Source organism: Motacilla alba, chromosome 15 (assembly GCF_015832195.1).
Source record: "Motacilla alba alba isolate MOTALB_02 chromosome 15, Motacilla_alba_V1.0_pri, whole genome shotgun sequence".
Taxonomy (NCBI): Eukaryota; Metazoa; Chordata; class Aves; order Passeriformes; family Motacillidae; genus Motacilla; species Motacilla alba.
This window is the reverse complement of record NC_052030.1, coordinates 8,811,546-8,837,886: the sequence shown is the minus strand read 5'-3', so window position 1 is coordinate 8,837,886 and position 26,341 is coordinate 8,811,546. Positions and strand designations below refer to the sequence as shown.

General features: G+C 47.9%; 1 protein-coding gene and 1 long non-coding RNA gene across 2 annotated transcripts in view; both read right to left on the bottom strand.

Annotated features, from left to right (window-relative positions):
- Positions 1 to 6,194, bottom strand: part of LOC119707399 — a 48,707-nt gene extending 42,513 nt beyond the window's left edge. The window contains exons 1-3 of the long non-coding RNA XR_005258761.1: positions 4,783 to 6,194; positions 3,687 to 3,953; positions 2,044 to 2,113 (exon numbers count right to left, since the gene is read on the bottom strand). This is a non-coding gene — a long non-coding RNA (uncharacterized LOC119707399). The remainder of the gene's footprint in view (positions 1 to 2,043; positions 2,114 to 3,686; positions 3,954 to 4,782) is intronic.
- A 223-nt stretch (positions 6,195 to 6,417) lies between these two features.
- MN1 (MN1 proto-oncogene, transcriptional regulator) overlaps positions 6,418 to 26,341 on the bottom strand; it is a 34,748-nt gene continuing 14,824 nt past the window's right edge. The window contains exon 2 of the mRNA XM_038152334.1: positions 6,418 to 11,405. Coding sequence (XP_038008262.1) covers positions 11,218 to 11,405 — 188 coding nt within the window. The 3' untranslated portion in view covers positions 6,418 to 11,217. The remainder of the gene's footprint in view (positions 11,406 to 26,341) is intronic.

Below are 26,341 nucleotides of genomic sequence, written 5' to 3'. Positions count from 1 at the left end.
GTGTGAAATCAGAAATTCGGGGAGGGGGTGCTTTATCTGTCAAAGGCCAACCTCAGGGGGCTGCCAGAGCAGACAGTGGGAAGCTGGATTGCATTTGACACGCATCAGCCCATCAAACACAAACAGCCTTCAAAGTGCTGGGAGGCTGAGGCAGCCCCATCACAGGCTGCGCCGGCCCCACTGGGCTCCAACCCGGGTCACGCCCCGTGGGCTCTGCAGGACCCACCTGGGCCTCCCAGCCTGATCCTGCTCCATAAATCACAAGAAAAGAGATACTTCTTAACAGCTCAAATTGAGATGAAATGCCTTTGTTTTCAGGCTGGGAGCTACCTGTGCCATTCCCTTGGCCGTGTGTTGCTGCAGAGATGCTGCAGCCGCACGGACAGCAGATGTGCAGCCACAGTGGACAGAGCAGCACTCCAGAATGCAGCATCCAGGCTGTCCCCCCATCCAACCAGGCCAGCAATGGGCCAGGTATGATCAGCTAATGACTGTCCAACAACAGGATGGAGAGAAAACATCCCAGCCCACAGTATGGGCACAGTACCAGTGCTCGAGGGAGGCCAACCCGAAATAGACATCCTGCCAGGATGGTCAGACCTGAGCCAAACATGGCCACTACTCACAAAACCCCACTCCTGGGTGTCTGTGGGACTGGGAGTCCTGGCCTGGCTGGGGCACGGTGAGCACACTCCCTCTGCCTTACAACCATCCCTTCAAGTTTTGCTGGAGAGTTTCCAGTGCCTGGAAAGAGCCAAACTTAAATTATTCCTGGGGAAAAGAAACACAAAACCTTGTCTTCAGATTAATCCCTGGACCTCCATCCTGAACAAACCCCTTCTGCAGCCCCCATTGCCAAGCCCAGCCCCAGCTCTCTAGCACAGGCTGCCCATGGAGTTCTTCCAAGGGGCTCCACAGCCCTCTGCAAGCATGAGCACAGCTGAGGGGAATAAATAACAGCCCCAACGTAAAAACCAGCCTTTTCTTACAAAGCAAAGTCTCAGATAGTAAATGAAGGGAGAGGAAGGGGAGGAAATGTGCCTGAGCACCCCCTCTTCAGCACCTCCAGCATGCACAGCGTCACTCGGCTGAGCAGGGTGCACAGCAAATAATACCCACTCCACTGTCCCCCTGCCCCAGCAGCGAGACCCCACACACCAGGGAATGCAGGGGAACAGATGGATTTTCCATGGGAAGGAGCTGTGACCGCTCCTTCCAGTTGAACGTGTCAGCCCTGCAGAGCCATGTGTTCAAACCATTAAACTGCTGCCTCTGCTCTGCCAGCAGCGAGGGGAGAGAGGGCTTTGAGGAGGGATATTCAGAGGGAAATGCTCCTCGGCCTGGCACAAGGCAGACAGGCCACAGAGACCCACAGCCAGAGCCTGAACCCATAATTTATATGTACCCAAACCACAAGGTTTTTCTCTTCCAGATATTTCTTGTCAATGAGATGAAGCGACAATGAAATATGAAATTGCATTAATGCAGCAGCAATCTCTCACACATGGGGCTGCCCTCACCTGGGCTCCTAAGCAAGAGCCTCGATAAGGAGTACCAGGCTCATAAGGCCAGCATGTTTTGGAAGTTGTTTGCACATGGGTTAGGGGTTATTCCACTGAGGTTATTCCAGGCCAAAACCTGTGCACAGCGTTGAGCCAGACACAGAGATTTCCTGGAGATGAAGGTGTGGGCCATTAATTAGGGAAACTGACAATGTTTAATCTCACTGCATCAAGAATAAGGGACATTGAGGGTCCATGAATTGAGATAATTTGATTGTAATACAAATACAATATTTCTCTATCTTTATTAACATCAGAAATGTAAATAATTTCACACAGACTGCAAAGGAGCCCCTGCCATGTTTGCTGCTGGGAGAGAAGGACACGGCAGACACAGTGTTTGTTTACAAGGGATTGCAGGCTTAAATTGTCAACCACTTCCCCAACAGCACCACAGAGCTGCTGGCAGACCAGGCCAGGAGCTCAGCAGAGAGTGGAGGCTGCACCAGTCACGTTCTGAGGCATCAAACCCAGCACCTACCCTTGCATTCAGGAGAGGAGACACAATGCTGATGGGGCCAGAAGCAGTCAGCTGGAACACTTCAGTTCGCCTAAAAGAGAGGAATTTATTTTCCATGGAAATTAGCAAAAGGCTTCCGTTAGCAGCAATGGGAAATAATTTAAAATAGTTTCTTGCAGGTAAATGAAAGTGCACACCAAAAACACAGCAGTGGAAGAAGGCTGAGCCTGCAGAGTTCAGGTGGGAGTTGGCAGGGCTGATGCTGCCTGCAGCCCCCAGCCCCAGCACTGCAGCTCTCACGTGCTTTCCAGTGGGATGTGCACATCTGCAGGAGGGGTGTGCATGGCCCACCTGGCTCTGGGTGCATGTGTGCAGTGTCCTGTGCAGGAGTTTACTCCCAAAGGACAGGATTCACTTCACCTGGGCACAAGCTGCTCTGTGAAAAGCTTGGAGTACACCACAAGTCGTTACCTCCTGAGAGTGTGGGCAGAATAGGAAAAACACAGCCTCAACACCAGCAGGCAGCAGGACCCTGAGGCAAGCTCAGGATTTTCCTGCATTTCATCCCAAAAAGCTTTTCTTTGGGCTGAGTGATACTCTGAGTTACTTGGCTGACCGAGACTTGGGAACACAAGGCACAGAATTCAGATCTTTCAAAAATGTAGGTATTCTGATAAACAACCCAGACCTCCCTAATGTGGGAGGGAAGCATTCTGGGGATAGGTTCCCACAAAAGCAAAATATTTCCTGGAATAGGCTTTTCCATCAGAGGAACAAATAAGGTTTCAGAGGCTGAAACCTTGGACGAGGCACACCTCACACTGTGGACATGGTGCTCGTGTCCCTCCAAGGCCATTCTCCAGCCCAGCACTGCAGTGCAGGGTGCAGGGCAGCCCTGGCCAGCAGTGCCCTGCTGTGCTGGGTGCTGTGCACAGGTTATTGCAGGGCCCCACACAGGTTCATGTCTCCAAGCATTCCCTCATGCCTCAGGAGAAGCACACGGACCATGTCCAGCTTTGTTGTTTCAGCCGTACTGTTGAGGCGCCTGTTTACTTGGGAATCATATGTTTTCTGCCCTGGTCCTCACTGTATTCAGAACAGTTACTTAGCTTCAATAAGCCCCTTGTTAAAGCCTTTTCCTTTCTGTAATCTCATCAAACTAACCAAAAGGAGTTTGTTCTGAAATAGAGTCCCATTTTGTAACCTGGCTTCCTGGAGGAGCGCTCCCCATGCTCACCCGGCCCCTCCGCCACAAAAGGGCTCTGCTTGTCCTAGCGCTGACAAAACACTCCGTCTGTTTGGGTTAGTCAGCAGGGGGTTAATGAAAAGCCCGGCCCTGGGGACTCCCACCTTATCTGCAATCATGAATTTATTGAAGAATGTGTTAATGTGCTGGATTTTATTCATCAGGGGTCAGGGCTTTTCAAATTCTTCCTCCCAGCTCCCCCTCTTTCCATCCCTCCCCAGCAAGCTCACAATGCTGTTTAAACAAAGGACTCCCAACACAAAGAGCAAATTTACACAGTAAAGTTTTCTTGCAAGCCCAGAGCAGAGTCTGGAAGAATTCCAGCTTTATAAAGAGAAAAGGGGGTGAGGGGAAGAAAGGGGGAAGGGAGACAGGGGCATTTTGCAGAGGATAAAAGGAAATTGAGAAAAGTTCCCACCTCCTGAAGCTCAGCCCTGAATATTCTCCATCAGTTAACCCCAAAGCAGGAGGATGTTTTGGCAGAACATGAGCCCTCATAGCATCAAACTTCTCAGGCTCCTTCGAGATGGAGGCTGCAATGAGTGTTTCAATATCACATTTAGGGTGACACTTCAACAGCTCCTTTGTCTGTGCACTGCTAACAGAAACCCCTAAGAGGACACAGCAGCCATTCACCAGGGCTCCTCCTTTGTTCCTTGTTTCACAGGTGTGACACAAGCACGATCTAAAAGGAAATAATAAAGCTCAGAAACGGTGACACGGTGACACGTGTCCATGGCCAAGTGAGAAAGCAAAGGAGCCACAGATCCCACCTCCCATGTCCCATCAGATGCTGTCCCAAGACCAGGGACCCCCAAGGTCCTGTCAGAGCACCCCCGGCACCTCCCACCCAGGCTTGGCAAGGGCCCAAGCCCACTGCTGCCTGCCAGTGCTGGAAATAGGCAGCCATGGATCCCCTTCCATCACTTCAAACATCATCCCCACTCCACAGCTGCAGTAAAGGGGTGTTTGGTTGGTTGCTTTTCTTCTTTTTCACTAAAAGGTTAAGGCCCCCCACTACCCTCTCCATTTTGGTTGTGCTGGTCAGAGCTCTGGGCGTTAGAAAACAGGTCACAGCCCTGCACTAATGAACCAAAGGTGACCTACGTGATTTTCTTCAGGTCTTGTCACCTCTACTTCCTGCACTGTCATTAATGAGCTCTGGTAACATCTCAGAAAGGAGAGCTTAGAAGAGACATCCATCACCCCCACCACCCTCTAGGCATAGCCTTACAGAGCTCACCTGAGCAGAGAGTTTTTAAACATTTTACAAGCAAAATACAAACATTTTACAAGCAAAAGATATGTGATGTTATTGGCCATAATGCTAAACTGCTGGGGGAGCTACAGATTGTCTCCCAGGCAGGAGAATAACCACTTCAGGAATATGACCTAGAGATTTTGGAAATACTCGTTATTAAAACAAACTCATTATAATGAGATTCTATTTTCTAACAACTTTCTCAGCCAAAAGGATGCCATTGACTCAAACTTTCATTCCTGTGTTTATTTACCTTGGTTTTTATGGAGAGAGATGCCTTCTGCCATACCCTCATAGCACCAGCAGCCATCTGCAAGCAGCTCACCCAAACTGCAGGAGAAGAGGGGATTTAAATGACTCTGGAGTCACACCCAGGAGTCCCCAAACAGCACGGCAGGAATGCTGGCTGGCACTGCAGGGGCAGAGCTGCCCAGCAGCCACACGGCTTCGTGGTGGCCACAGGGAGGCCGAGCAGATCTCAGCACATGGGATCCAGCTGCACTGCCAAAGGATTCCTGACTGCTGAACATACAATACGTATTTACAGAGTCTCCTCCGTGACAGGAATTCCAAAGCCTCGTGCAGAAATTAACTCAAAGCACATAATTAAATCAGTTAAATGGCTTGGGCAGAGAGATGCAGCTACAGACAGATTTCAACTCTCAGCACAGTCACAGGCCACAGGAAGACATTAGGAGAGCAAGAACTGTAAAAGCTCCAGGACCAACCACTTGCTTTTCTTTACTTAATAAACTATAATCCATGCTTAACTCTGACACAGACCAGGTGAGCCTCTGAGCATGGGATGAAGGCGAGTGTTTGGGATAGGCAGGCTCTGTGCCAGCATCAGCAGAGGTGACATTACCAGGTGACAAGTAAAGCCAGTGTCAAGAGCAGAAATCAAAGACCAGTTAGTTGATTTTCATCTGTTAATGTGATGTGCAGTGAACAGGGAGCTCCTGCTGCCTTTTTGGAAGCAGGAGCTTGGGGCAGAGCGTTGCTGGAGCAGGAGGGGCTGCTCCAGCTGCTGGCAGAAGCAAAGGAGCCTTTGCACAGTGGGAGATCTGGGAGCCAAGAAACGGCCTCGTGTGCTGGAGGAGCCGTGTGAATCCAACCATTAACAGCTCGTGGTCAGTTTTACTGAACTAGGACAAAGCAGGAGCAGCACTGTGCAGGGCTGGGGGCTTGGGGGGCTACTCCAGAGGCTGCTCCCACTGCCCAGCAGCTCCAGGCATGGTCTGGCCCCTCCGGACAAGCTCCAGTGACCAGAGGAGAAAGAGAGACGCTGCCACAGAGAGAGGGGACACAGAGAGGACAACCCCAAGATGCCATGGCAGCATCTGGGCAGAGCTGCAGAGACATCTCCACCCCCAGCAGCAAAGAGGGTACCAACGAGCTCAGTGTACAGACAGGGCCACCATCCTGCAGTGCCTGAGGACAGGCTGGGGGTGGTCACCATGGGAATGAGGAACACCAGAAGCTTTTGCTGCCCAACCAGTCCTCAGTCTCATGGGGGAACTGCCTGGGCAGAGGGGAAAGTCTTCATCTTCCATGGGCTTCCCTGCAGAGCAGGCACTGCACAGCTGAAATGGACACTGCCATTCTTCCTCCCTCAGGATCAAAAAGAAGTAAAATTTAAAACCCACCAATCCTGCTGGGCAGAGGGACGCCACTGATGGCAGAGAGGAATCAGCAAAGCAAAGTGCACCCCAAACCTCCCAGGAGCCCCAGGGTGCCCCACATGGGTGAGGGTTTCCCCATATCATGGGCAAATTTGTACCCATCACAAGGTCCAGGGCTTACCTGAATATGAACAGTATCCATTCACTTCTTCACACCTCTGGGAAAAAGGACTTACTAAAAAAATCAACAAACCTGGTATGAAATATAGAGTAGCCACCATTAACATCATATTTATTGTTATTTAGTTGCTCAGTAAAACATATACAGATATGTACAATATGCAGGAATACAGAAGACTGCACTTTACATATTAAAAAAAAAAAAAGAAAGAAAAATAACACTCAATTTCATGAGCTATCGTCACAGTCTTCCAACCAAGCATTTAGGAAATGAATTTAACAAGAATTTAAAAAAAAAAAAAAAAAAAAAAAAGATTACAGGATTGCCTAACACACAGCAGAGTCAAGTTTTCATATTTTACATGTGCAATAACATTTTTCAGAAGAGTTTGCTAATGCAGTACGGATTACCAGTGTTTTGAGGTTTCTTTTTTTTTTCTTTTCCATGAACCAAATTTAGTACAAAGAAATAATATCCTTTTGCTTAAGGCTGTTTTAAAGCTGTAATATTCTTGGGTAGTGAACAGTGATAAAGTTATAACTGCCGGAAATCAGAACCTGCAATTTCATCAGTCAGAACCTATGAGCGGATGGACTCAAAGCAACAATTTTAATAGAGAATTTCTAAGACAAAATTAGACTATTTCCTCCATTAGCCTTAAGCATTAAAGAAGAAACAATTCTACAAAAATGGGTTATGCTCTTACACACCATCCCTTGAACAGCTGTGAATCCTCGCTGACAAAACCTTACACTGCAGCTTAACAAAAATGAGTCAAATGTACCAGTTTGATTTCTGTTGTCCAACCCACCCACCCAGTGCCCATCCCACTGCTGTGCTCACCTCATCCCTTCCACCTCCCAAAACTGGAACTTTTTTTGCCTTATTGGTGGTGCCTGGCAGTCCAGTCCTAACCCCAGGTTCCCAAGGGCCAGCCAGCCCCAGAGTGACCATGGAGGCCACAGGACCTGCACAACTCCCCAGGTGATGCAGGTGACAGAATTCTGGTGCTCATCCCCTTCCACCCTCAGACACTGTGAAAACCTTAACTAGGTATAAGCCTAAAGCCCCTTACTGATGCTCAAACAGCAGAGAGCAAGTAACCCCAGGAGAACATGATCTGGAGAAAATTTGCAAGAGTATTTAATAAATGAGGCCTATTCTGTCCTTTTTTGGCAAAGAGGTATTTGATCGCTCCTCCCAGTTGAAATGCAAAGGAAATTTTGCTTGGTTTGCTACGACACTGCAACTTGCAGACAGGGCTTCTTTTAGGGAACACAGAGGGAGCCAGGGCACAGGGCCAGGAGAGGGGGGATGTCCTGGCTCCCCCAACCCAGCCCCGAGGCTGCGTGGGAGCCTCCGGCGCCGGGCGGCCAGGGAGAATCCCCAGGGCAGAAGGCAAAGCCACGTTGTAGCTGTTGTTCCCAACCCAAAGCAGATTGTGCATCGTACCACTGCTCTTTGGCTTCTCGGCCAACTGCCCCCATCTGGAAGCCATGTAGGACACACAGGCAGGAGGCTTCTCCCAGGCAGTTGGGGAACACGGATCTGATAAAATTCTCCCCCTGTTGACCCAACTCGACCCCTGAAGGAAGTGAGCCTGGAGCAGGGGCTCTGCAGCAAGAAGGGGTCAGACCTCAGTGCAGCTCAGCCCTGCCACTGTTCCCTCAGTCTCCTGCTGCTGTCTGTGCCTCAGTTTCCCTCTCCACAAGAGTGCAACTTACCTCTTCCACAACTGGCTTTTACCTACAGCTCCCAAACATGTTTCAGTTGGAATATTATTATTTAGAAAATGACATAATTTCCATTCTTACCCTATCAGGCCATGCTGACACTTTATATGTATTAAAAAAACTGATCAGTGCATTCAGTGTAAAATCAATGGAGAAAATGAGTACAATGGAATTACTGCAGGTGCCACCAGCACTGTGTCAAAGATTGAACCTTCTGTATATGCTCTCAGTACATCCCCAGGTGATGAGCAGGACATGATGCCTGTCCTGGTCAGAATGTAGAGTTTCTGTTCTGATCTTTGGCAAAAAAGCAACAAAACCCTAAAAGCACAGGTTTGGTTGGTCCTGGCTAACAGCTGCCTCAAGCAGAGCTCCTTCAATCAAGATCAGACAGACAGGAGGTCAGCAAGAGGACTGTGTGTGACTGTGTGATTCAGGTAAACTCCATGGCCAGTGAGCCCAGCACACAGCCAGCCACTGCCTCAACTCCTCCCTCTCTGACAGCCCTGCACTGCACCCACTGCCTGGAGCAGAGCCAGAGGTGGCCAAATGCCACAACACCCAGGGCTGCACAGCTCAGCACCTGGAGACCAGCCCCTGGCCTCAGGACACCTCCTCACCTCACAGGATTCCAGGGATTTTAAGGGAATTGCTTGTGCTCTGCGTTTCCGTAAGCAAGTGAGAAAGCAAGTTCCAAGTGGATGAGAACAACACTCCAGGAGAGAAGAGCAGGCTGCTGAGAATGAGCCAGCAGAACTGGGCAGAGAGACCAAGCCACCACAGCTCCACTCAAACGGGGATTTCTCTTTAAAAGCATCTGAACTCGGTGTTCCCTGACAGGTTCCTTCCCGTGGCACAGGGTGTGCATCCCTGACCTCAGGAAGCCTGAAAAACCTGTTCTCTTCAGTGCAGCAGGAAAAACTAAAAACAGAGCACAAGGCAAGGGACTGCACTCCGAGCAGGAATGCCACCAGACCATGAACTTGGCCGAAACTTTCAGCTGTAAGTGATGGAATGCAGTGACTGGTGTCACCCTAGGACCCCCTGCTGCAGACTGAGCCCCCCGTAGCAGCACATGTGCTCTGCTGACAGGATTTAAAATCAAACATATACTTAGGTAAGTCAGGACTTGAGGAATCACAGGCAAAGAGGCACCTTCTGGAAGGGGGCTGACAGTGATTACTAGGAGATACTTTACTGGGAATGGTGACATTTTATTGCAGGTGCAGGAGGAGCTCTGCACTCCTGGTTGCACACCCCGACAGAGGTACAAACCATCCCAGCTTTTTGATCCAAACCAAGTGGGTGTGAGGCAGCTCCACAGCCAGTTGCTCCAGGATGGGCAAAAATCCTCATCCTCGTGGAAGCTCCAGCTTCAATACAAAGTAAAATAATATTGAAAACCAAGATTAAAAACTATCCAAATTTATCCAAAGTCAATTCATTGACCAGACCCATAAATCAATCCATGCATGGTTAATAAGAGCACATTCAAATCACATTTCCAAACACTGTGAGTCTCTCTGAAGCCACATATGACTGAGAGTGAGGATTCCAGACCACCCCTGGCTTTTTAGGCAGAATTTCCTCTCCGTTGGTGTCTACCAAGAGTATTACCTCAAAATAATTAAAGACCCAGCACAATCATCAAAGATAAAATATAAAGCAGTCTTCAACTCTGTCCCTTCAGCAGGGACACATTTGTGAAATCATGAATAAATAACCCTAGAGAGGCCAACCTTTATTTCACAACCAAAACCAAACCGTCTAGTGCTGTTCCTGAGCTCCAGGAGCTGTGGGAGGTGAGCTGCAGGCACAGGGCAGGATGGGGCCACTCCTGGGCACAGGGACACACAAATAATGGACAGTGTGACGTAAAACCACCGGAGGATCAGCCCATCGTGTCAGTCGTGGCTTTATCTGGTTTGCTTCCAACTTTCGTCTCGAATGAGCATTATCTAGCCTGAGCAGGAAAGTATGGCTTTCCTTTTATTGTGTGCATCCAGCAACGCTGTTCTTCAGTGTATGGCAGAAATGGGGCCTTGAATGAGTTTGGGGGATTCTGACACCAGGTTTCCCTGCCCTGGCAGATTAGGAAATGCCACCCCGGGGCACACAGTCCCCTGTATCTTCCAACCTTGGTGATCCTTGACCCCTGCCACTGCACTGGGACCTGTTGTGGCAGGGGCTCGGGCACCCCCAGGCAAGTGCAGGGGACACTGGACCTGCTGCCAATCAACAGCATCTTTCTGCAGTTTAAAATGGGCAAAAAGGGGGCAGGGTGCAGGGGATTTTCTTCTCCACTATCAATAAAGTGGGAACTGCAGGAGCACCATCAGGCCCAGGCAAGCAAGAAGGAGCCTTGGCCTTTGGAGGAGGAGATAATGACTATTAAACTTATTTAGAAAAACCTCTCCATACCTTCCCTGCTGTGCCTCAACCAGCCCATTCATGACAGAGCTCCATCCCAGGGCTACGCCCAGGTACCCAGAGGAAGGAGCATCCTGGCCTCACCAGGAGGCACAGAGCAAAACAAGGCTGAAAGCAGAGCCTCATTCTCTCAGGAAAGGGCAGATCCATGCCTGAACGTTCAACAGAGCATCAACTGCTTGGTGTGTATGAGACTGGCAAAGGCTGGGTGTCACTACAACACAGGATTTAATGCTGACCATTTCACTTTCACTGGTGTTTATTCCTGAACTGCTGCTCCTCAGGATCACCATCCTAATAAGCACTGAACAAAGCAAAAAAAACCCAAACAAAACAAAAAAGAAAAACAAAGCAAATGAGGAAGAAAAGGAGGAGGAGGAGGAAGAAGAGGAGAATCTTTGTCTTATTATGACATACGTGACTTGGACACACACTGAGATGAAAAAGGAAAAGGCCTCATCTATAAATGTATGCCAAGGTTACAGAATAATGGGAAAAAGTGGTCTAGCAGGAAAATCTTAAGCAAAAGTGTGCTAACTGCAGAAGGGTTAACACTGGTAACATACTGTGGCAGAAGATTAAAAAAAAGTTGAGGTTTACTTTAAATTAACCCTTTCCAGTCCATATGCCACTAAGCAGGTACCAACCTAGAAAAATAGTCCACCTAGCAGTAGCGGCCCTTTGAAATTAAAAAAAGAAAAAAAAAAAAAAATTTCTTTTGTTCAAGTCAGGGCAGCCACAAAAGTCCCGAATCTGTTGGAGATGTCCGAGTGCAGGGACCTCCACGTCGGCACCGCAGTCCGGCCCTTCGCCTCGCCCACGTCGTCCGTGCAGTGGACCGAGAGGCACTGCAGGTGGGTGCCCGTCTGCGCCGCCGCCGCCGAGGTCTTGCTCGGGGGAAGGTCGTGGGCTGCAAAGGGTTCACAGAGAGAGGTTAGGAGACCCGTGACACGCAACCCCATTGACTCACAGCCTGCAACCCCAGCGACTCGCAGCCTGCCAGTGGTGTTGTCACACCCTCTGCACAGGGGTCGTGCCCCTCTCCTGCATCTCCGGCCCAGAGGATGCCGTGTCACCACCACCAAGTCACCACCAAAGGTATGGCCTGCCCTGCCCAGCCCGAAGTGAGATCTGGCTGGTTGCTCACCAGGCCACAAAACACCACCTGAGAGAAACCAGCGATGTGTCTGAACGCCAGGGATGGATCCAGGACCGATGAGTGTGTCCTAGAGCGCAGCACAATCGGGAACTTTCCTTCCCCGCTGGAAACGGATGCTGAAACACCACCAAGCAGGAAGCCAGCCCCAAACCCTCTGTGCCCTTGTGGTCAGTCCCAACATCAGTCACCTTATTCCCCTCTTTTAATAGAGCACCGTGATAACTTTTCGTAAATTTTCTTTCATTTTAGGACTTTGTATGATCTTTAGCTATCATTAGTTTCTGTTAACCACAGAAATGTAAGACTTTAACCGAAACATCCTAAACAACGTCCCTAGGCCTTTTTCCTCTGGCTTTTACAGATCACATGAAGAGTAGCTAAAATGGGTAGAACATGACAAAGATGCAAAAAAACAGCTGTAAATGTTTAACATCTCAGGACTTTTCCTCCCATCACTTTCTCCTGCTCCACAAAGCCAGGCAGTGTAGGGAGACCACACTTCATGGGGCAACTCATATTACTTTCACTCAACCTCCTGCTATACCAGACACAATACTAGAACTGAACAGCTTGCTACACAATCACAATAATATTAAAAAATAATGTTAAACTAGCCTGGAAGTCCCTGGTTTAAACTGGAAAAGGCTTTCAATGCTTGATTATCAGAGGATGTCAGAGATGCTCATATCTAAAACAGTATAACACCACCACACAGGAACTACCAAGACTCTAAGGATGTGATGCCATAAATGCTGGGAGAAGGAACCAGGTTCCAGAGCAGCGCTGCTGCCTGCTCAGCCCTGCTCTGGGTTAGTGCTGCAATGTGCAAAATCCACAGAGAGCTCCACTGCACACTCAGCTGGGCCCTGTGCTTGTTTTCTCCAGGCACCCTCCTGTGCTGCTCCAGTCGAGGATCCAGCAGCAGCAGGGCAAAGGTGCTCACACTGTCTACACCCAAACGGATTCCAGCTCCCTGCAGCTGGTGTTGGGTGGATTTAGTCAGTTTTGATCAACAGGCAGCACTGAGGGGCTGAGCAGAAGCATGGAGCGGAGGCTGCTGAGTGATACCCGAAGTTCCGGCAGGCAAAGAGGTGTTGGCACAGATCCCTTCCAGCACATGGAGCTTCTACTCTTCTTTCCTGTCACCCCTGAGTCCCACAGCTTTGGGAAAATCATAGGGCAAAAGCCAGACTCCCTGAATAACCACTATTTGATCAGGTGTTCAATTTAACTTACTACAGAATGCAAGTATACCTAAGACAATTTTTATTTCTAAAATATTCAAAACTCAGATGGGAGTGTGCAAAAAATTGTGAACAGGAAATGTTTTCCTTACTTGTATTTGTTCACAAGACATGCAGTACCCACTGTTTTTATTCTTAGGTCTCCCTGACTGCACAGGACATGCTGGGCTCGGCACAGGAAGAGCCAGCGCCTCGAGATTAGTCCTTGTGACAGCAGCTCTCTTCCTCTCCTGCAGAGAAAGAGGAAAGAGTCCCACAGCTGAACTGCTGCCACAAGGGGCCCAGGGGTCCCAGCAGTGTTTCTACAAGGGCTGCAGGAGACCCCCAACAGCCAAGGCAGAGGTGGCACATTCTCAGGCTGGGACTGGAGCCAGAGCTCCCCTGCACCAGCTGTGCAGGCACCCCAACTCCTAGAACAGAGCTGGTCCTCAGCAATGACTACATAAACAAGTTCATGTGCCACAAGGAATTAGAGAATTTTTAAAATGGCTTATTTGTTTGTAAATAAGCAAATTATTTCTAAACCATTTGCTGTGGACAAAATTCATAAGCAAACTACTGATAAAGAAATCAAATCAAAATCTGTCCCACATGGATGAACAAGATTCCTTGGCTTGAGAGGAAAACCCAAGTAAAAGAGGTGAGCAGGAGCTGAGCCGCAGTTTGCAAAGCCAATACTGACTGACGCTGTCCACACAAGCCTTGCTCACCATGGGACACCACTGTGGGAGCTCCAGCTCCCCTGTCTGTCCTTAACGAGCACAGAAAGTGACGTATTCAAATCCAAAACAAAGAGAGCTCGCAGCAAAGCTTGCGCTGGCACAAGAATTCTCAAAGCCAATCTGGATGGAAATTCTCAGTGTAATTTACTTTTTCCCAGTATTTCTGTCTTGACAAAGATATGATGCTTTCCAGGAAAAAAACCTTTGTAGCAAAAAATTAAAGCTGTGCTGATCCACCTGGTGAGAATTATGTTCTTAAGCATGAAATACTGAATGATGCTTGTCCAGAACAGTAACATTCTCCCATCAGACCTGTTTCACCAGCCATCCTGTCTGCCTCCTCCCTCACAGGCACAGTGTCCTGGCACTCCCCAGCCACGGTGTCCACGGTCCAGAGCAGTTCTGGTAGATGAGATGGACGTGACTCGGCATGTTGAAATTAGTCAGGTAATGCAAGATGGTGTCACCACATCACTGCCTCACAGCTGCCAAGTTCCAGATAAATCATTGTCAGGCATAAAGTACCTCACTGAAAGCATGGAATTTTTAAACAAATTATCTTTCAACTGCACAACTGCCTCTGTTAGCAACTACTGCAAGAAATCCGTGTTATTAAAAAAAGTAGTACACTTCTAATAAGGGCCATCCTCCACACCCAAGATCTTGAGATGGTCTGGGTGGAGACTTCCCCTCCAAACCAAAGGGCATGACACAGAACCCGGGACTGACAAAAGCACAACCACCCTGCACAAAGGACAGCGTGTGTCACTTGGAAACGGCAAATGCTGAAGCAGAGGTAAGAAATCAAACATCATCTATAAGCTCATGTCATGTTCATGTGAAAGGCATGAAACCCAAAGCAGTATAAAGTGACCAAAGACCAAAAGAAGTCTGGAAAATGCTCCCCCAAGATGGTGTCCTTCCCCACTGCTGTTGGTGATGCTGTGGTGGTCTCAAGAGCCAGTTTGTTTTTAGGTAAGAGCTTCTGACCAAGCTTTACCCAGCCAAACACATTCCAGCCATTCAGCCCCAGACAAACAGCGAGAAGTGAGTGCCCAGCCAGGCTCCCCAGCCTCCCTCCAGGCCCAACCCTCTGCTCTGACCTTGCACATTTAGGAAGCTGCTCTTTCGTTCTGCTCTACTTTGCAAAGGCACACAGCCTTCAAAAAGAAAAGGTTGCTGTTTGTTTGTTTGTTTACACAGCTTTAATGGCAGCGTGGTGACTAACCCAGGAGCTTGGCCAGCAGTGTTGGAGCCTGCAGCTGGGACACAGGAAGAGAACCAGAGTTCTGCACCACAAAAAATTCAATACACACACTACAGACTGCTTTTCCATATCATCTCAGAAAAAGAAACATTTCTTTAGTGAGGTTAGACCCTGGCATTCACCTAACTCTGCAGACAGCATGTGTACACACCTTCAGTCATTCCAGCTTCCTTCTCCCTTTTTCAAGAGACCCTGAGCAGTTAAGCTGCTCAATATAAAGCCTCTTTTGTCGTGTAGCATCTTCTTATGCATTATGAAAAAACAAACTTGTTCTCTTTACTGTGACAACCCCACCAAGCACTGTGCAAACCCAGGGGTGTCCCAATTTTTAAGTAAAGTAATCCCATTAAAAACGAGTTCACCTGCACAGCTACCACACATTGAGCGCATCTTCTAGTCAGAGAGGAGGCTAATTGAGGGAGGGCTGCTGTAGCCAAGGCAACTGCAGATGCTATGCTGAGACACCAGGTGCTGATGCTGCTCTTCAGGTGCTGCTAATGCCATCCTTTTCATTTTTGCCAACATCACCACCAACAAAAGGACGGAAAGCAGCGAGACATGGGAGCGAGAGCACAGACACAGTCTGGTAGGGGTCTGGTTAGGAGTGGGTTCCACTCCACATTTCAGCGTTCCTTCGAGATTGAAGTGACAAACAGGAGGTGAAGATCCCTAGAATGGCTCCTCGCCCCAGGGCTCATCCCTTACACTCCTTCACCGCTGTGACACAGGCTGAGCCGCCCGCGCTGCCCAGGGTCCGGCTGCCCGGCACAGCACGGCCCCGCCGCCGCCCTCGATGGCCAGCCAAGCGTGAAGGCCCTGGATTGCTACTGATCTTGTTAAGGCTGAATCGGAGGATTTGGCCAATAACGCTATATTCCCTGATCAGAGATCTGTTTCCCCTCTACCATCTGATAACCACTCTTAAAGGACGCGTTAATGGGCTTCCCTTCGCTCCGTGCCCGTTAAGCAAAGGCCGAGCTACCATAAGAGGGAATAGATTTGAGTAATGATCCCTTATGAGGCAGCAAACCTACATATAGTGTTTAAAATTATTCCCTTAGGACAAGATGTTTTTCACCAAATCTCCCACATGACAGTTTGACATATTGGTTCAGGCACATAGCTCTGCATTTGTACACAGCACAGAAGCATCTCTTTTCAGTTTTTGAGAAAAATAAGGTCTGAAAACATTTCATGTTTCCCTGGACACTGGACCTAGTCTCCACAGATTAATTTACTCCTGAAATTGTATTTTTAAAATTTTATTTTTAAACACAACTAGTTCGTTGTGTCGTTGATAAACAAATGAGCAATCTCCTTCCTCACTTCTGCAGCACTGACAGTCCTTGACAAAGGCATTTTCTTGACCCTGGAATACAACGAGGCAAGGGCTTGCATTTGTTCCTAGACACAAACATGGCACCTGCCACCTGCTTACACCACAAACCTGCATGGCTTTCAGGTGCCTTCACCCCTGACAATCTGTGTCTGCTTTGGGCTGGATGTCTCTGCTGTTCCCAATGCTTGGAGAGCACAGACTGCCTCTGGGCCCGGACTGGCAGCACCCAGATCTGCTGGCACTCAAGGAAAAGCCCCAACTACCCATTATTAGAACATTCCTCCTAATTTGATTTTACTCCTTCATTTATTCTGTGTAATCTCTGCTCATAAGACACTTAAAGGTGCTGCTCTCCCCCGTATGCACAGAATTCAGTGTTGGTGGTTAAGGTGAACAGCTGATGCCAAGGACTCGTCAGGACGAGCTCAGCGGAAATGGGGACAGGTGTCTCCTCACATTGCTGACCAGAAGCACTCAGCAGAGACACCCCAGCTCCAGGGTATGGGCCACATTTCACTCCATGACATTTCAAGAAGCCATTTGGCTTGGTCAGCCCCTCAATTTATTGTCAAGGCCCAGCCAGCTGAGCGCTCTCTGAGAGCCTTTCTCACGGAAGGAGGAAGGGCTCTTCATCAAACATGCGTGCACAGTGCTGAGCACCCTCCCACAGCACTCGTATATCCTGCAAACCAGGATTAAAGCTCTGACTTTGCTGCAATACAGACAAGACTCACCCAAAGGCACGGCACACCCAGGCTAACACACAGTCTGTTCACCCTTAATGCTGCTTGCTGCCCACCCCTTCATCAGCCCATCAGCTCTGGCAGCATCCTCTGGTCCTCACAGGCCCTTCCTCCACAGACAGCTTGATTAATTGGAGGTGCCTGAGGCTCTAAAGGGAGCGTGTATCAGCCCATGCTACAGAGATGTTTATTTTGTTTTCAGTGGTCTCCAAGCTGGCATGGGGCTCCATCAGAGCTCGCTGCTTGCACAGAATTCAGATAACAGGAGACACATAGTGCTTGCTGCAAATACATATTTTTCTTTTTTCTCCCTTGACCTCTTTTCCTGCTCCTGTTTTCACCAGGAGCAATGAAAGGATGTGCACGCCACGAGAGGGAGGCTGCCCAAACCCACGGCAGCGTTAAGAGTTTGCTGTCAGGCTGTAGGATTACAGTCAGACTGTGAGCCACATGCTCACAGAAAGAAACAGAAGAAACTGGTGAAAAACCACAAAGTAGGAAAAATGCTAACCCTATCAATGGAAAAGGCAGCACTCATCTTACATGTAGCATGACCTTGAAGAAACAGAATGAAGGATGTGTGGATGAGGACAATGACATTGCTGTTGTAAAATCCACTGTGCCAGGAGGAGACGAGATGGGGAACTCATTGCTCCCCACCTTGCTGCCACTGCCCGGCAGGAGAGCAACACGCCACCATGGCTCCACAGACAAGTGTGAACTGCCTACACCTATTTATTTATTTATCTGGAGGCTACTGTTAAATCACTGCTTTCCAGCTCTATGACTCTCCAAGAAGAAAGGTAAGCTCTGCATCCCTGAAGAAGCCAGAAGCTCCGGGCCTTGGGACAGCACCAGCTCCTGTACCTTGCTAGGTGGCCACAGGGACAACGGACTGTTTCTAACTCATATCCTTCCTCTCTTTTGGCTACCTTCAGTTCCTCTTTTCAGTTTAACACTCTAACTTTCAGGCTGGCTTCCCTGCAAAACACAAACCGCAGGTCCTGCCTCCCCCCCTGGTGAAGTGGCTGATGTTGGGGTTTGGTTCTCACAGAACAAACACCATTCTGACAAACCAGGTCCCACCCCAGCTGCAGTGCTGCTGTTTGCCAGCCTGGTCCTGCTTACCCCATGCAGGTGAAGCACTGCTTGTCTGTCACAGCCATGGAAAGCTGAGCTTCCAACCAGGGCCTAATCCAACCACACAGCTCCAAACTGCTGGTCAGCTCTGGTACCATCACCAACACTGTGCTCTCCTCAGCTCTGCACCATGTGAGAACTGTGGCCCTGCCCAAGCAAGGAAAATTGGCATTAAAAATCAAACCAAACCAACCACCAACAACAGTCATACAACATCTGGACATTTCCAACAAGAAATAAACGTGAGTCCAGCAACTGCAGCCCATTCCAGCACAGCCGACCAAACACTCACGACATCCATATGCTGCCATCCAACACCAGTGAAGCCTTGGGGAGCTCCAAGATATTTTCCAGGGTCTGTTGTTGTTCCCCCTCAAAAAACCAGAACACTTCTGCTAATCCCTGAAAGGCATGAACTGCCTAAGATTCACCCACCAGCTCCATCACACTGACACTCAGACCTGGCACTGGGAAGAGGCTACAACCAGCTTCTCTCACATAACCCCTCCTTCTGAAGGGCTGTGGCTGTCTCAGACATGGCCCTGCCTCTGAATCCAGCCCCCAACATGAGAAGACCACCTCCATGGCAGGAAAGAATATTGGCTGACTGATCCTGTGTTTTCATGCTGCTGGCATACATCACCTGCTTGCACTAACTAAATGCTCTGAGCCTATTTTCACCAAGAATGACAAGTGACACATCCGTGATGAGTAAGGAAATGCTGGGTTTTGCTTTCAAATTTATTTCATATGTACGCAAACTATCACATGACAGTTTTACACACAGCTCCAGCACATGCAAAACCCATCTCTTGACTGCCAGAATGCACAAGCAAACAAAAGATTTTCAATAAAATCCAAAGTGGAATTTTCTGATTGCCCAGAAGTCACATGAAACCATTCAGTAAGCTCTCACTTAAATAAAACCAGTTCTGGACACTGTCTAGTATTATATCAGGACAGACCAAAATTGAAAACAATGCTACTTAAACGTTCTGCATTAAATCACCACCTGGACATTCCAAAAATAAGGTAAAATGCCCACTTCTATGAGCAAGGGAAGGGGCGTACCAATGGATTTCTAAAGGCAGTGAATAGTTCATGATTATGCACAGAGCAAACAGAAACATGTAAATTCCAGTGCTCCATCAGATTTGTGCAAGAGCTTCCACACAATTGTGGGGGGGGGGGGGAAATAGATATTACAGTAATAAGTAGGATATTTAAGCCCTGCAGATCATATATGGAAAACTATTTTCCTTAAGTGAAAACAGAATTAAAGATGAAGATTCCCTTCAAAGAACTTTGTTCATAGTCATTTAGTTTCAGGATGCAAATGAAATGAGCACTTGTTAGCCAAGCAAAAGAGAGGAATTAGCTCTGAAATATTTTCTGTCTCTTGTGAGGTTCAGATACGCTCAGCCAAAGACTTTTAGGTGTTTTGTCACATTGTTCCCCAAGAACTCTCCTGTGTTCTTACATCCCAAAGCCACATCTGCATCCAGCCTGGCTGCCAGAGCTGGAACAGGGATCTGCTTGGCCCCTCTGTCTCCTCCCCAGCTCTGCCCGCAGCTCCTGGAGGTGCCTCTGCCCCATCTATAACTCACAATTACGAGAGCCCGTAACACAAAACTGCCACAGGCAAAGTCAATGTCTCCCAGGGGCCTCACACATCTGAGGCTCCTGCACACCAAGAAACGGTGATCATGTGCAGTAATGCTTGGGGTTAAACCACACAAGTTCAAGGATATCCCTGAAAACACAGTGGGAGTTTACCAAAGGCTAACATTAGTGAGAAGAACCAGCATCAAGGATCATTAGCTCTTTTATGCCATTTATTTATAGCCTACCTTTAAACATCCTATTTCTCTTTAGGACACCTCCAGCTGAAGTTTGGTGTCTCAGGGGTGAAGAAGGAGACTTTGGGAAACAGCATTCATGAAAACAAAAGGTGTTCAAGCAATTTTACCACTCACAGATCAAGAGAAAAGGAAGACCAGAGACCTCAGGTCAAAGCTGGCACTTGCAGAGACACAGTTCAGAGATGGACAGCACAGGCTGAACAGGGCTCTAGGCACCTGGTCTAGTGGAAGGTGTCCCTGCCCACGGCAGGGGTGTGGAACAGATGAGTTTTAAGGTCTCTCCCTGCCCAAACCATTCTGTGATGCTACGAGGCATTCTCTGACCTGCTCTGTGCTCAGCAGCACCGGCTGCTTGACACTTGACACTCCAAAAACAGGGGCTTCCAAATCACTGCTGCAAGTCCCTGGCAAGTAATTCACAGGCCGATTCTAAAGAATCTGCAAGAAATAACTATAAAAGCAGAATTGTCAGGAGGCCTGAGCTCCTTAAAGAAGGGTCAAAATCTCTGCTGGAAAACATTTAAGTGCTAGCAAATCAGACTGAGAGCTGATACTATCAACCCAGCAAAGAATTGCCCCTCCTGGGCAAATTCTTGCTAGAACTCTTCTTAAAAAAAAAAAAAAACAAATTCTGGTATACCCTAAATTTTAACTACAGAAAGAGATAGAAATGTCATCATGTAATGGATTTGGCACATTCAGAAACATCCCCTAAAGCAGCAATAAGGTGTGGTGATTGAGCTGGAGCCCAGAAGTCTGATGGAGGAACAGAGTTTGATTGAACAGTATGTTTAAAAATTAAATCTATCTGAAGGGAAAGAAAAAAAAATCATTAGAAGAAATGCACGACCAAATGAGGAGCAATGGCAGTGAGGGAAATTCAGCATTTAAAAAAAAACACACAAAGAAACCTGGCATTCTTAGGTACAGCTGTAAGTGCCACTATTAGGATAAGAGAAATATAAGCTCATCTTTTACTTCCAATTGTCACATCACTGTGGAGAGTCTTCATGAAATTCTCAGAATAGCAACGAATCAGGAGCAAACAGCTGTTCAAGCAGGAAAGTCACAGGTAGACAGACTTTCCTTGCTTCAACAAAAAATTAACTCTAAAGTTTCACAGGCCAGTAAATCAACAAAATGGGCCTGAGCAACACAGGACGAACAGTCTCATCTTCCAGCCCAAAGCTGATATATGGCCCTGTGTTCTCCTTCCGGCCATATGCTCACGTGATTTATGACCCACAACAATTTCAATACTCCTGGAAAATGAAAGAACAGCAGACAATTAGTTCATCCCACTATGCTGGAGATTGTGTGGGCTCTGCCCTGTGGCACCTCCCAAGAGAGCGGGGGCCAACAGCCTCAGTTGCTCCTGTCAAGGGCAGGGGAGGGACACGGGGCTGAGCAGCACCCAAGCACTGGCACAGGGAACTCAGCACAAGACTTCACTGCATGGAGCAGCCCACTGGAATTCCAAGAGACATGGAGAGAGACTTCTAACCAGGGCCTAGAGTGACAAGACAAGGGGGAATGTCCTCTCTCTGAGAGAGGGCAGGATTAGATTGGATATTGGGAAGAAATTATTTACTCAGCGAGTACTGAAGCACTGGTACAGGTTCCCCAGACAAGTTGTGCCTGCCCTATTCCTGCAAGTGTTCAAGGCCAGGCGGGATGGAGCTTGGAGCAACCTGGTCCAGTAAAAGGTGAAAGATGAAAAGTGAAAGGTGTCCCTGCCCACAGCTGCAATGAGATGACCCTTCCAACCCAATTCTCTGATTCTCTTCTGTGATTCATTCCTATCCCATCTGTAGCTACGGCTGTTTGTGACCACTGCTGTTAACCTGGTCTAGATCCGGTCAGTGCAGAAGTACAGACCATCCCACTAGCAGGGTGTAAGGACCTTGGCATCTCTACCTGCAGCTGTGCCAGGCAGGGCACTGCCTGCAAGGCAAACACTGTCAAACCAGGCAGGATTCAGCTCTGCAGCACCTGCTTCACTGCCACAACACAAATGCAAAGGCATCACCGAACAAACAAACAAAATCCTCCACCCCACCCTGAATTAGGCTTTTCCTTCGCACAGGTGGGGTGAAGTGCAAGTTCAACAGCTTGACTCATACAGCCAAAACTTCACCCAACCCCAGCCACCATGGCAGCATCAGCTGGGGCTGATGCACTTGTGAACCACCACGGAGCACACAGCTGAGAGCCTGTGAGATACCAAGTCTACTAACATAACATCAAAACTGGTTTTTCTGAAGCTAAGGGTATCCAGACTGGTCTTTAGCTAACTTCTGAGTGACAAACCCAAGTCACGTGTCAACTCAAAGGCATGTCTCTGAACAGCAGCTTCATGCCCTCCATGGATGAACATTTTGTCCACTGGGAAATGTGCCAAATAACTCAGGTATCCATAACAGTACTGCATTGAATTCTGCTATCTGCCATCCTGCTCAGGTCTGGATCCAGACAGCTTCATCTCCCAGCAGCAGAGCTGCCAAGGCAGATGGGCCAGCAAGGCTTCAACAAGAGGATGAGCACACTGGCAGCAGGAGCACCCGTTACCCACAGGACCACAAGGCTAGAGGGATGGAGTCTGAGCTCAGTGTCTTAAAGTACCCTCCTTGCCTCCCTTCCTGCAGGTCTTAAGCAGAAGGCAGCCGTGCTGAAGGAGTTAATCTTTCCTGGAACAACCCATCTCCAGTTGCTCAGAAACTCCAAGGCTGCAGAGCTGGGCTTTCTGCTCCCTGCCTGCTCCTGCCTGCCCTGCCTGCAGCCTGACCCCTGACATTTCCACTCTGCTTCTCCCTGGCATGGAAAACTTAACCATACACAAACAAACAGGTTGGGAGGACAGATAAATGGAACAGAGGAGGAGAAAGGGAAGATTGCTCAGATTCCTAGTCAAGGCCCTGATTAAATAACAGCAGCACCACCAGACGTGGGTGAGGGGCTGGCATTTATCAGTAAACCCTGAAGTCTACAGCAAGACATCTCTGTTTAATTAATCCTGAAAGGGTCCCTTCCCCCTTCTACTTCCCAGGGAGGTTTTGAGGATCTGTAAGTTTAAAGACACAGCGAATCCTTTTTAGCTCTTTCCTTACAAAACGCAAGGGCAAAACCACAGTCAGGATTTACTAATTCTACGGCAAAGGCTTCCACTGCATGGACACATGCAGGCAACCCCCACTGAGGGAGCATCTTGGAGCCAGTCATACCTCTGAGGCAATACACCCATCATGTGACAGCTTTAGAGTGACCAGCTGGAAACCTGCACACACGTAATCACAACCAGGCATGGATCTGCAGATCTCACCTGGACTGTTGTGCCATTCTTACACAATACCCATTTCCCAATACCCATTTCCCAAGGGACAGGTCTCTTCAGTGCCTGATGCAGTTCTAGTGTCACCCGTTTTTGTACAGTTTTCCCACAGTGGCATCACCATCACCCAGCAATGGAAAAGACTGCACATACACATAAAGCAAGACAGCTGCAAATGCTCTTGTCTCCGGGCTTTCGTGTATTTTGAGGAGGCTCAGGAGGACCTTCCAAGGCACCTTCCATTTCAGGAGGTCCCCTGCCCTTTGATCCAAGGTGAACACTGTACCAGTGCAGAACACCAGAGTTTAAGCCATCAGCCATGAAGGGCCACAAAGCTGGAAAGTCACTCCACACCTCAGCAGTGTGAGAGGAGCTCTGCTTCCAGGGTGCATTCATCCCACCACAATGCTCAGAGAGCTGTAAGGTCTCTGAGGGTTGTAACAGCAATGGAAACTCTGGATCCTAGAGAGTGGACAGACCACCAAACCCTAAAACAGCTTCCAACAGAAAAGGCCTCAGCAAGCACTTCCCAAAGCTCAACATCAGTCCTCAACAGGGAGCAGGGCAGGGAGGGTCTGGCAGCAGTGCTCAGGCCCCCAGGTCAGCCACCTTAACCACTATTCACCCAAACATCCACCCAAGCAACCACCCAAGAGGATGGCAGAATTACAGAGATCAATTCTTTTTGTGTTCCTGCAAAAAGAGAAAACGAAAAAGTAGCAGAAAATCTCTGTAATAATGACTTCTGGTCCAATAGGAAGCAAAAGAAGGGGCGGGGGAAAGGGAAAATTTAAAAGTCTAAGTTCAAATTGTAAAAAAAATCTGCAATTCATATCAGTTTTATAAAATTCCCAGGAAAATACAAAGTCAAAACCAGTTATTTTCTTGAGGATCTATATTCTTAAATACCTGGTTTCAACATAATCTCTTTTTGAAGAAGTACTGGGATGGGGGATGAACTGTGAGGAACTGAAAAAGGTCTCTGCCTACCAAAAAAAAAAAATCATTATGCAATGACAAGAGACAATCCAGTCTATAATCAAAGACAGAATCCTGACATGTTCAAAGAGAAAATTATTGTAACAACAGTGACTTTGAAGATGAGAAGGGTTTTTTTGATTGAAACAATGGCCATCAAGATTTTTACTGTAGCAGCCAATGCTTAAATGCATCGCTCAGCATGCTGAGTGCCTGCAGATACACTGAGCACCAACAGCAAAAAAACACATAAAAATAAAACAGTGACACCTAAGAAAGTCCCACCTAAAGTGGAACCAGGCAACACTCTCTGAGTGTGAACCCCTCACACCAGGGAGCAAACACTCCTACAGATGGTCATGCTTGTCCCAGGGAGTGAAGTTTTACAGAAGAGCCAGTGTCCCATTAATACAAAACTTGCAAGTTACAAGGCACCACACTAAAATATTTAAATTTTTGACATTTGCTTCCAGGGAGTTGCATATTTGGCTGTAAAAGTCGTGATCTGCACTCTTTGCTGAACTACTGTGATTCACAGAAAATGAATCACAAAAGGCAAGTTTGGTGTCTAAAAAAACAGCTGTTCTGTAATGCACCTAATGAGCAGTATCAGATTTGCTGCTGTTTGATTGGGAGACTACTGGAAGATGACTATAAATACCCCTTTCAAAAACAGAATCTGGATTAAGCTCAGTGCTAGTGAGGTGCAAGAGTCAGACAGACTGCCTCATACCTCTCCTGTATATCACCTTTTAGGGGAAAGCCCAAGCACAGTCCCCCTGAAGGGTAATTTGTCACAAAAATTATTCAAAAGCTCTGCAGCATCACTACGACCAAAATTCATATTTTTAACATGGAAGCTTCGAGTTATATCAATCCTGTCTGTGTCTCCATCACTATGAGCATTGCTTATATGTGGGAACCATTTTATTAAAACAATGATAACACCAAACAATTTATTTAATAACAGTATTTTCTCCACTGTAACTCAGCAGTGAAAAGCTGTTTAAAGCAGAGTCTATCAGCCCTACTACTTCCACACACTTCTGTTCTCACCATTACATTAAAAACCTTCCACCAAAAATGGAACCATTAAAAAGCATGAATATATGTTTTGGTTTTCTCTTAGCTGGAACTGGCAAATCTTCCTGGGGGCATCTCCACTTCACTTTCACAGCTACCACAGAGGATTCCCCCTTCCTTCTTTCATTAGACATTTATGTATCTTCTGCAGAAAAGGAATGTATTGAAAGTGATGTCTGTGTGTTTCTGCTGATGTTGTTCCAGGCCATGCCACACTTGGGCTCACCACCTGTGCCCCAGGTGTGCAACAATGAACCAACACAGGCTAAGGCCACAGTGGGCTTGGCCCTTCTCCCTTTTGGGGTATTTCTGGCAGAAATGCCCTGCTAAGTGCCACATTCATGTCCCCACTGTGTGGTGGCCACTGGCCAAGTAGTGGAGCCATGAAAGCACAGCTGGCGTGCACAGCACACACCAACACAGAGACAGCCCAAATCCAGCTGTGACAGCAGGGTAAGGAGCACACCCTGTGATGGGACAGAGTCAGACTGGGACACCCACCTTGGCATCCAGCATCTGTTTGCCAAGGAGGGCCCAGGACAGCCCATGGAACTCAATCCCATGATATTTTAAAGTAGGGAGCACTGCAGATAAAGACAGATCAATTTTGCCCTACATTTTAAAATGAAACTCTCCTGTTTTGGAAAGAATTTCATTAAGGTGAAAATATAATACAGAACTACCCATTTAGGAAGAATGTGCTATTAATTCTTAGCAGTGTACGTGGAAGGGAAGATTGCGTTTTTATCTAAATGGTTTTTTTCAGCGTAACCCATTTCCAGTATTCTTTTACAGCTCAGTAGTGGGAACTTTTCACATTTCTATTCGGGCCAGACCACTGTGGAAGGCAGCCTTCAGTAACGTGTCAAATACAACCCCTTAAAACGTATTCCAAGAGAAGCTCCACAAACTGGAGAAAGGCCAGAAGAACACACCTTAAAGGATAGTTGGAAAATAAAAGGAAAAAACCTCTCTTAAGGA